The sequence below is a fragment of the Sinocyclocheilus anshuiensis genome, unplaced genomic scaffold (assembly GCF_001515605.1).
Source record: "Sinocyclocheilus anshuiensis isolate Anshui unplaced genomic scaffold, SAMN03320099.WGS_v1.1 scaffold2617, whole genome shotgun sequence".
In the NCBI taxonomy this organism is placed as follows: domain Eukaryota; kingdom Metazoa; phylum Chordata; class Actinopteri; order Cypriniformes; family Cyprinidae; genus Sinocyclocheilus; species Sinocyclocheilus anshuiensis.
Window position 1 is genome coordinate 34,167 of NW_015538068.1, and position 10,265 is coordinate 44,431.

Below are 10,265 nucleotides of genomic sequence, written 5' to 3' on the forward strand. Positions count from 1 at the left end.
GACATGGTTTTATATTTACGCGGGGCGATACGCAACGCGTAAAAAGACAGTATAAATCATTATAATCCATAATTATGGTCCCCACTGGATGCAACAAATGCCTCGTTTATAATGGGTTTTAATGTTTTTGTCTCGGCTCCGGCCGGACAGGGCATCACAATATGGTGAGACGCTTGAGGTATTCGGCCAATCACAACACACTGGATAGCTGGCCAATCACAGCACACCTCGCTTTTCAGACCGATGAGCTTTGTAAAAATCGACGTGTTTCAGAAAGGCGGGGCATAGAGGAGAAACAATAATGTACAGTATGTGGAAAATAATGTGTTTTTTGAACCTTAAACCGCATAAACACATTTCATTACACCAAATACACAAAATAATGTTCTTTTTAGCAGCATCATATGACCCCTTTAAAATATTGGAAATTTGAAAACAAAAACAAAACATCAAACACTAACATTTAAATAAATAATGAAAGTTTTAGTGTTTTATTTTGGTGGTTTTATTTTCAAATTATTTATTTTAATTTAACATTTATGTGTTCAATCTTACGTTTTTCATTTTCAAAGAATTTGTTTATATTATTTATTTATTTTTATGATTCATTAAAATTTTATTAAGTGTATTATTTTGATATTTGTATTTGAAGTTTACAAAAAAATACTTGCTTCAAATAAATCATCAAAATCTTAAATTATAAATAATTTATAAAACAAATATTTTAATAAAAACAATCAAAATAAAACACTTAAATCATAAAAAGTTTCATTTCGATTGTTTTTTTTTTTCAAATGAGTTATTTTAATTTAACATTTTGATGTTTATTAAATGTATAATTTATGATAATGTATAATCAGTGTGTAGTTTGTGATGGTCTGTGTGTGTGTGTGTGTGTGTGTGTGCAGGCAGGTCGTGTGTGTGTGAGCAACAGCAGCAGCGCTCCTCCTGTCGGGCCACAGACTAAGCTGCAGAGTTTGTGTCACGCTGAAGACGCAGCCGAACACGAGCAGATGAAGGCCGTGCTGAAGAGCAGCCTGCAGAGAGGAGACAACGACAGCACCGGAGCGACAGGCCTCAGGACACGCGCACGCGCCAGCAGAGGTCACACACACACGCTCTCACACACACACAAACACACACGCAACACTCACACTAACACACACACACTCACAGTTATTCGCCAACCAACACTAAACCTCAGTCAAACATTCATATAGGAACTGAATGGCACATTTATGCCCATGTTTCAGTGGTAAATAAATTTCATCTGCATACAAATGATAGTGAATCCCAAATTTCTTAAAAATAGAACCTGAAGGGAGCATATAAAGGGAAAATAAAATTGGTCCCAAAATAGAACCCTGAGGAACCCCACACACAAGAGTAGAAGAATGATCCCCTAAACTGACTGAAAAGGACCTATCTTTCAAATAAGAAGAGAACCATTTTACGACTAAGCCCTGAATACCAACCTGGTTCCTAAGACGATCAATGAGAATGAGAATATTATAATCAACTGTATCAAATGCCGCAGTAAGATCTAACAGAAGTAAGACAACCAACACAGCTTCCAGAATTAGCGCTTTTTTAGGTAGTCATTAGAAACCCTCAAAAGAGCAGACTCTGTACTATGGCCAGCTCTAAAACCTGACTGGAATCTCTAATATTTTATTCCTCATTAAGCTGTGCACACACATGCACACACACACACACACACACACACACACACGATCAGTGTTCATGTGTAGAAACACGTTCAGGTGAATCGGTGTAACATCCTCGTGTCTCTCTGTAGGCCGCACCGCATGGGCCGCAGCAAACGAAGAGTCTCAGTGCGCGACGGACGACGCTGCAGACGAGATCATGGAGAGAATCGTACAATCAGCCACTCAGAGTCCCAGAGAACGAGCGCAACCCCGCGAACGCCGCCGCTCACGCGCGAACCGCAAATCACGTACGTTCAGCTGCAGAGTTTGTCTCTTCACATTTTAAATGAAAAATGGAATTTTATCAAATGTAACAATTTACTGAACATTTAGACAAAATATAAAAGGAAATCATGTTTGATCCATCAGGCTTTTATGGCTCATATAGTCTGATACAGTGATAATATGGAGGAAAAAACGGCTCAGTTTTATTCAGAGACTCAAAAATATGCAATTTGGTGCAGATGTTGATATTTATATTTACATTTACATTTAGTCATTTAGCAGATGCATTTATCCAAAGCGACTTACAAATGAGGACAATGGAAGCAATCAAAATCAATAAAAGAGCAATGATATGCAAGTGCTATTATATAATATATGTATTATATGATGAAATTCTGATGCTTGTAATGTAAATCAATGAGATCTTTATAACAGTACAGCAAATACTGACATAAAATGATCTAAATAAATAATACGTAAATAAGTAAAAACAAATAAAACCACAATTATGTTAAATAAAAAACACAAAAAACGAATAAAATAAAACATCGTAAACGTAAAATTTAAAATAAATAATGGTAAAATAAAAACAATATAAAATAAAAAATACTTGAAAATTAATAAAATCATAAAAATGTTTATTTAATTTTAAGTGTTTTATTCTGATTTTTTTTCCACAAATAATTTATTTATATTAATTATTTGTCTTATGATTTTATAAATGTTTTTATTTATTGAATTTTCAAAACAACAAGACAGACAGAACTTTATTTTATTTTTACATTTTTGCGATTTATTGAAATTTCAGTGTTTTATTTTGATTGTTTTTTATTGTTTAGTGTTTATCTTGAAATATTACTAATAATATAAAAGGTGATGAAAATAAGCATGTTAAATAAAAAAGACAAAAACTAAATAAAAATACATAACATCATAAAAATATAAAAATAATGTTAAAATTAAACACTTAGGAAAATGAATACAATTATCAAACAAATAATTTAAATAAAGAAATAAATAAATAAAAAATATATAATCCAAATAAAACATCAAAATGTTAAGTTTTAAATCAATAATATGACACAAAAAATAAAACATTATTTTAATTTAACAGTTTGATTATAGCAATATAACGGTTACATTCACATTTATGCATTTAGCAGTTCACAACAGAGGAACAAAACAGTTTTTCAAAGATCCAACAATATTCATTATTATTCATAAGTTATTCTGACGTTTACTTGATAAAAATCAGTCAAGATTTGACAGCAGAAAGACACGAGATGCTCGAGCTGAAGCTGGACGTTTGTACAATTACACTAAAAGAGCTTTTACTGGATAAAAAACTCTAAACTATCAATCAGAAGGCATGGAGCAGATTGCGAGTTTTGATCATGTTCATCATTTAGAAGCCTTATAATTTCACATATGAAAAATGATACAGTTGTTCTTGTGTTCTTGAGTTAAGCAGAGACTAATGCTAACATTGTGTCTCAGTGAGGAGGACTCTGAAGGGCGGTCTGACCGCAGAAGAAGCTCAAGCGCTGGGATTGGACACATCAGAGATGCCGGTGTAATGGGACGTCCCGTCTGAAGCACACTGACGCTGTTGCCTTCAGTAGAACTCATCTCAAGTCAACAGAAAATCAGTAAAAACACAGTTTAATAATGAAACGGCTGCAGAATCTTTCACTGGTCATATATACAGCAAAGCTCCGCCTCCACACTGTGTGTTTGATTCTAAGCCACGCCCCCCCCTCATTACATACACGCCTCACCAGCCAATCACAGGCCGTCACTGTGATGATGTAAAATCCCTTTACAGTTTAGTTCAATGAAAGGTAAGAATAAGATGTTTTTACCCCGACTGAACACTTATCTCAGGGTTTGACTGTCGTTTCATTTGAATTTTATTTCTATTTATAACTATCAAAAACAGAGGAACGGTGAAATGTGGCTTTAAATGTCCGGTCACTTGGTTCACTTTATGTTTGCGTCGGTCAGAGCAGTGAAACTGTGGTCTGATACTTTGGATTATTTATTGTTAAATGTACAATATTGAGGGACAACTTTCAACAGATATTAAATTTGTGTATTTTTTAAATCCTACAATCCTAGATGTGGTTTTCAGACAGTAAAACACCTTTAAAACACGCACAGACTCAGTGAAATTTTCTTTTTGTGCAGTTCAGTTTTATATCTTTAACCCTCGTAATTCATTCAGGTCTGTTTTGACCCAGAAGAAATACAGAACAATTTCTAAACAATGCATAGTTTTTAGTAAGGGATCCAAACTTTGCAGATGCTTTAAGATCCTCAAAATACACATAGTTAATTTTTTCCTGATTTTTTACGGTTATTCTTTCAGAGATATAACGCGTTTCGTGTTCGGGTCATTTTTGACCCGGGTTTGTATGGAGCACCATTGGTGTCACAAATACCTTCTGTAAAATAATCTATGAAGTTATATTAGTGCCAAAAACATTAGTAAAATATTTTTAGCCTTTTCCCCACATCTCACATACTTCTGGACTGAATTTTGTTTTGGTGAACATGAATATGTGCGATTATTGACCACTGCAGCAAGAAAAACTGACCATTTTAAATCCGAAAGTGAAAGTTTATGCAAAGTAAAATGAATTTATTTCATTTTAAAAGTTCTCAGAGTAATATTTATGTTGTGATAGAAATAAATATGTTGGTTTTCATACATTTGGACTGTTCAGGAGATATAAATTCAAAGGAATTTAATTAAATTCTGTTCATTCCAAAGGGGTTAATGGTAATTCACAGATTATATTTTTTTAAATAAATTTCATACAATGATATTTTCCAATAAAATATCTAATCAATATTTAAAAAATACACACATATTTTGCATCTTAGTTTTTTTTTGGTCTGGTCCATGTGTAATTTGAAATGACAAAGAATTTCTCAATTTTTAAATTAATAACAAAGGGTTAAATGCAGTAATAACATGCATAACAAACTTTGAATTTTTTTTCCACATTCATGCATTCATGAGAAATTGCTGATGAGATACAATATGGTTTTTAGTTAAAAAATATTAAGGTTATGACTGTTTTATAAAATAATGATTCTACGTGTCCAAACGGGCCCAGGATATGAAAATAGTGTCAGATTTTGAATGCATTGTGAGGGTTAAATGCCGTGTATAAATGTTTCTTGTTTTGGTCCTCTGGTTTCTATAAGCATCTTTTGTTTGAGATGTGAGTGTTTTATAGCAGATTTCGATGTGCCTTTGACACAGAAGGAACTACAGTAACTCACTCATTCATGTTTCTGAGATCTTTAACAGAAACCCAGAGGCCTTTAGGATACTCATACTTTTATGTTCTGTCTGTCATCATCCTCCACGATCGTCTGAGAGTTTTGTTGCACCTTAACGTCCATTATTATTATTATATGGGAAAACAAGACTTTATAAGATTTGTATGAGCTCTACATCAGATGCATTCTGTCTCCAAAAATGATTCTAAATGTACAAAATGGTGAAAGTATTTTTGACGATGAACGAGACTGTAAATGTTAATGCCCTTTTGTTTTCTTTTGTAATTTCTGTAGATCGTTGTTTTTTGTACGTTAATTTAAGGAAGACCACTGAAGCCATAAACGCCACGCTCAGCGTTTCTCTCGCCAGCAGCAAAACTAGATTACAGCGTTTGAACAGAGAATTGTGTTTGGTTTTACTTGCCTTTTATTTCAGAACACGAAGCTTGCATGATCCACTCGTCTGTTTGTACCTGCTGAAACATCAGCAATGTTTAGTTCGTTTCTTGAGCACATGGAATCTGAACTCATTTTGCAGAATTGAAGGCCTTGTACTGCAACGTTTTTCACTTTGTTCTGCATGCGTCACACCCTGCAATAAAACCCTTTCTGAAATAAGACAGCTGGCAGCGTTTGATTGGATCTGTTCATTTCTGACACATGAACTGCATATTTAATAGATAAACTAAACAGGCCTTTGAATACATAAGAACATGTCTGTATGAATGCATGCTTTTATTGTTTTATTCAATTAAATTCAAGTTTATTTGTATAGCGCTTTTTACGATACAAATCGTTGCAAAGCAACTTTACAGAAAAATTAAGTTTCTACAATATTTAGTGGTAGCTTATCAGTGGTGACTCAGTTAATGTACATATGGCAGAAATGTACGGAAAAATCAATTAAAGATTTAATCAAACAGACGATGAACACTATTAACAGCAATTATTATATGATGCAATCAAACTTCTAGCAAATTTTGGTAGTTCTGTAAGTTGTTTCAGGGTTGGCATCATCTGAGGTCCTCTGAGGGGTTGTGTAAATCCCGTGGCAAAATACAAAACTATACAGGTATTTTATTATTTTTTATTTTATTTATTTTCTGTATTTTTTTTTTAATTTAATTCAATGTATTTATTGTTATTTTATTTGTTTTGCTTATTTGTTTTGTTTAATTGTTTTTCCAATTTTTATTTATTGTTTTTTTTTCCATTTATTTATTAATTTATGTATTTATTTACATTTCCATTCATTGTTTTTGTTTATTTTATTTTAATTTTTTTGTTATTTTTTTATGTTATTTGTTGTTTTTATTTTATGTATATTTATTTTTTATTTATTTATAGTATTGCATTATTTTTATATTATTATTATTATTATTATTTCATTTTTTTATTTACTTTTGATCTGTCAGATGGCGAGTCCCCGCCCCTCAGTGAAAGCGCTTATAAGCGCGTGACGCAGTAAAATCTGTGGTCTGTTCTGCAGAGTATTCATCATTTTTTCCTAATTAAACGCGTTATTAGCGGTCATGGCGCAGAGCATGCTGCTGTACTGGAGCTCCGGTTCTCCGCCGTGCTGGAGAGTCATGATCGCGCTGGAGGAGAAGCTGCTGCAGGGATACAAACACAAACATTTGTCTTTTGACAAGAACGAACACAAGTGTGAAGAAGTGAAAGCTCTCAATCCCAGAGCTCAGGTGCGTTCAGTTGCATTGCATACTCGTGCCGTTTATGATTTCTTATGATTGCATTGGGCGTTTACTGTGTATGCAGCATTAATTCAGCGACGGAACAGTTGCCAAACTTTTGTTTTAATATTGCACTTTTTTTTTTCTTTTTATTTGCAGGTTCCAACGTTCAAGCACGGAGACATCGTCGTGAACGAGTCGTTTGCCGCGTGTCTGTATCTGGAGGTAAAACACTGAAGGGGCGTGTCGTTACGTAATTCAATTTGTAAACCCTTACGTTGCTTATAAATCAGTGTCCAGTTGATCACACACAAGCCAAACGTGTTTTAATTCTTATAAATCAGAAAATAAGATGGTCAGCAAAAACAGTCAATGCACCTGCCAGAGAGGGTGAAATTACATTAACCGACTCTTGGACTGTCATCTCAGTAGTTAGTTAGTCTAGTTATGATTGACTTTCTTTTACATCTGATTATGGAAGCCCATTTCCGCCATGGAATAAAAAAAAAGAAAAAGGTAATTGCAACTTTTTAATCTCACAATTCAGACTTTTTTTCAGTTCTGAGGGGAAAAAATAATTCAGATTTAGGGGATATTTAAACTCAGAATTGCAAGATATATATTCGTGAGAAATAAATTTAGAATCGCAAGATATAAACCCAGAATCATGAGATATAAGCTCAGAATTGCGAGATATTCATTTAGAATCGCGAGATATTAATTTAGAATCGCGAGATATAAGCTCAGAATTGCGAGATATTTAGAATCGCGAGATATAAGCTCAGAATCGCGAGATATAACCTCAGAATTGCGAGATATAAGCTCAGAATTGCGAGATATAAGCTCAGAATTGTGAGATATTAATTTAGAATCGCGAGATATAACCTCAGACTTGCGCAATATTAATTTAGAATCGCGAGATATAACCTCAGAATTGCGAGATATTAATTTAGAATCGCGAGATGTAAGATCAGAATCGCGAGATATAACCTCAGAATTGCGAGATATAAGCTCAGAATTGCGAGATATTAATTTAGAATCGCGAGATATAAGCTCAGAATTGCGAGATATTAATTTAGAATCGCGAGATATAAGCTCAGAATTGCGAGATATTAATTTAGAATCGCGATATAACCTCAGAATTGCGAGATATTCATTTAGAATCACGAGATATAACCTCAGAATTGCGAGATATTAATTTAGAATCGCGAGATATAACCTCAGAATCGCGAGATATAAACTCAGAATTGCGAGATATTAATTTAGAATCACGAGATACAACCTCAGAATTGCGAGATATTAATTTAGAATCACGAGATATAACCTCAGAATTGCGAGATATTAATTTAGAATCGCGAGATATAACCTCAGAATCGCGAGATATAAACTCAGAATTGTGAGATATTAATTTAGAATCACGAGATACAACCTCAGAATTGCGAGATATTAATTTAGAATTACGAGATATAAGCTCAGAATCACAAGCTATTCATTTTGAATCGCAATATATAAACTCAGAATCACGAGATATAAACTCAGAATCATGAGATGTTAATTTTGAATCGCGATATATAAACTCAGAATTGCGAGATATGGGCTTAAAAATATATCACAAAATTTCTGGTATTTATTGCGATAACGATATCAATGACGATAATTCAGGGAATCCTGTTTCTTTAGAGAAAAGTATTATCTTTCCTATTTTTACCCAAATTAGGGTGTTGTGAGCATTACTGAGTACACACATAATGTAATGACTGTTTAATTCATACTGGAAGCCGGAGCGCTCTTGCGCAGAAACTCCACACATGCATCGCAGAAGTAATAGCACTGATGACGCTCCAGGAAATCTCTAATATGGACAAAGTATCCAGTTATTGCTGAATAAAACACAACGGAGATAGAGAAATTTTAACTGATAAAACATGAAGACAATGAACATACCATTGCACAAAATATATGGTTTATCTGTGTTCTTCAGGCAATCTTGGGTATTTTTATAAGGAAATTATATTTACTATGCAATGCTAATCGACATAGTCTTTATCACTGTATATTATACTATCATTCTGTAATATGAAACCACAAAAAGATGTTTTTTCAAATACTCAACTATGATATTAAGTTAATTTGGAGAAAAAGCATGTCAATAAATTATATCTTTGGACAACAGGTTTGTAAACAGGCTCATACACATGCAAACTGTATTGCACACATGCCACTGTACTACATTTATTCAGATCGATTTTTTGTGCACTGTACAGCCCTGACCAAACCAGTTCCAGATTGTAGAAGGAGCTCCTCATTTAGTGATAAACTCCTCCTCAATTTCACGTCCGCCTTCCACGATGTTGCTCCGCACTGTTGCACACAGAAATATGTCAACAACTAGACTTTATCCTTATTAGCGCGGGAAGACTAATTCTTATCGTGAGGAGAATTTTTACCGGTATATCGCAAACAATAGGATATTGCCCATCTCTAGCAAGATATCAACTCAGAATTGCGAGATATTAATGTAGAATCACGATATAAACTCAGAATCTCGAGATATAAACCCAGAATCAAATACATGTGTGAAATAAACATACTTTAGATGACAAAGTATTTTTCACAATTAAATAAATATTTACATTACATTTAGTCATTTAGCAGATGCTTTTATCCAAAGTGACCTACAAATGAGGACAATGGAAGCAATCAAAATCAACAAAAGAGCAATGATACGCAAGCGCTATAACAAGTCTTGGTTAGCTTAATGCAGTACACGCAGCAAGTTTTTTTTTAAATGATATAATAAAAAGAAAACGGATAGAATAGAAAAAGAATATAGCAAGCTAGTGTTAGAGGCCTTTTTTGCTTTTGTTAATTGTATAATAAATAAAAAGAAAACAAATAGATAGAATACAAAAAGAGAAAACTTTATTAAAGAAAACAAGCAGTTAGTAAATGAATAGAGTGCAAGTCTAAAAGGGGCAAGTTTTTTTTGTTTTGTTTTTTAAGAATATAATTATAATAGAGAATGCTAGAGTTAGAGGGTCAAATAAAGATGGAAGAGATGTGTTTTTGGCCAATTCTTGAAGATGGTTAAGGACTCAGCTGCTTGGATTGAGTTGGGCAGGTCATTCCACCAGGAGGGAACATTTAATGAAAAAGTCTGTGAAAGTGATTTTGTGCCTCTTTGAGATGAACAATAAAGCGACGTTCACTTGCAGAACGCAAGCTTATAGAGGCACATAAGTCTGAAGTAATGAATTTAGGTAAAGGGGTGCAGAGCCAGTGGTGGTTTTGTAGGCAAACATTAATGCCTTGAATTTTATGCGAGCAGCTATTGGTAGCCAGTGCAAAT

The 10,265-nt window shown here is 33.6% G+C and overlaps 1 protein-coding gene and 1 pseudogene across 1 annotated transcript in view; both read left to right on the forward strand.

Moving 5' to 3' along the window:
* LOC107683609 (FH1/FH2 domain-containing protein 3-like) overlaps nt 1-4,630 on the forward strand; it is a 38,666-nt pseudogene extending 34,036 nt beyond the window's left edge.
* Nucleotides 4,631-6,658: 2,028 nt separating this feature from the next.
* LOC107683607 (glutathione S-transferase A-like) overlaps nt 6,659-10,265 on the forward strand; it is a 6,665-nt gene continuing 3,058 nt past the window's right edge. Inside the window, exons 1-2 of the mRNA XM_016479678.1 lie at nt 6,659-6,925; nt 7,076-7,141. Coding sequence (XP_016335164.1) covers nt 6,758-6,925; nt 7,076-7,141 — 234 coding nt within the window. The 5' untranslated portion in view covers nt 6,659-6,757. The remainder of the gene's footprint in view (nt 6,926-7,075; nt 7,142-10,265) is intronic.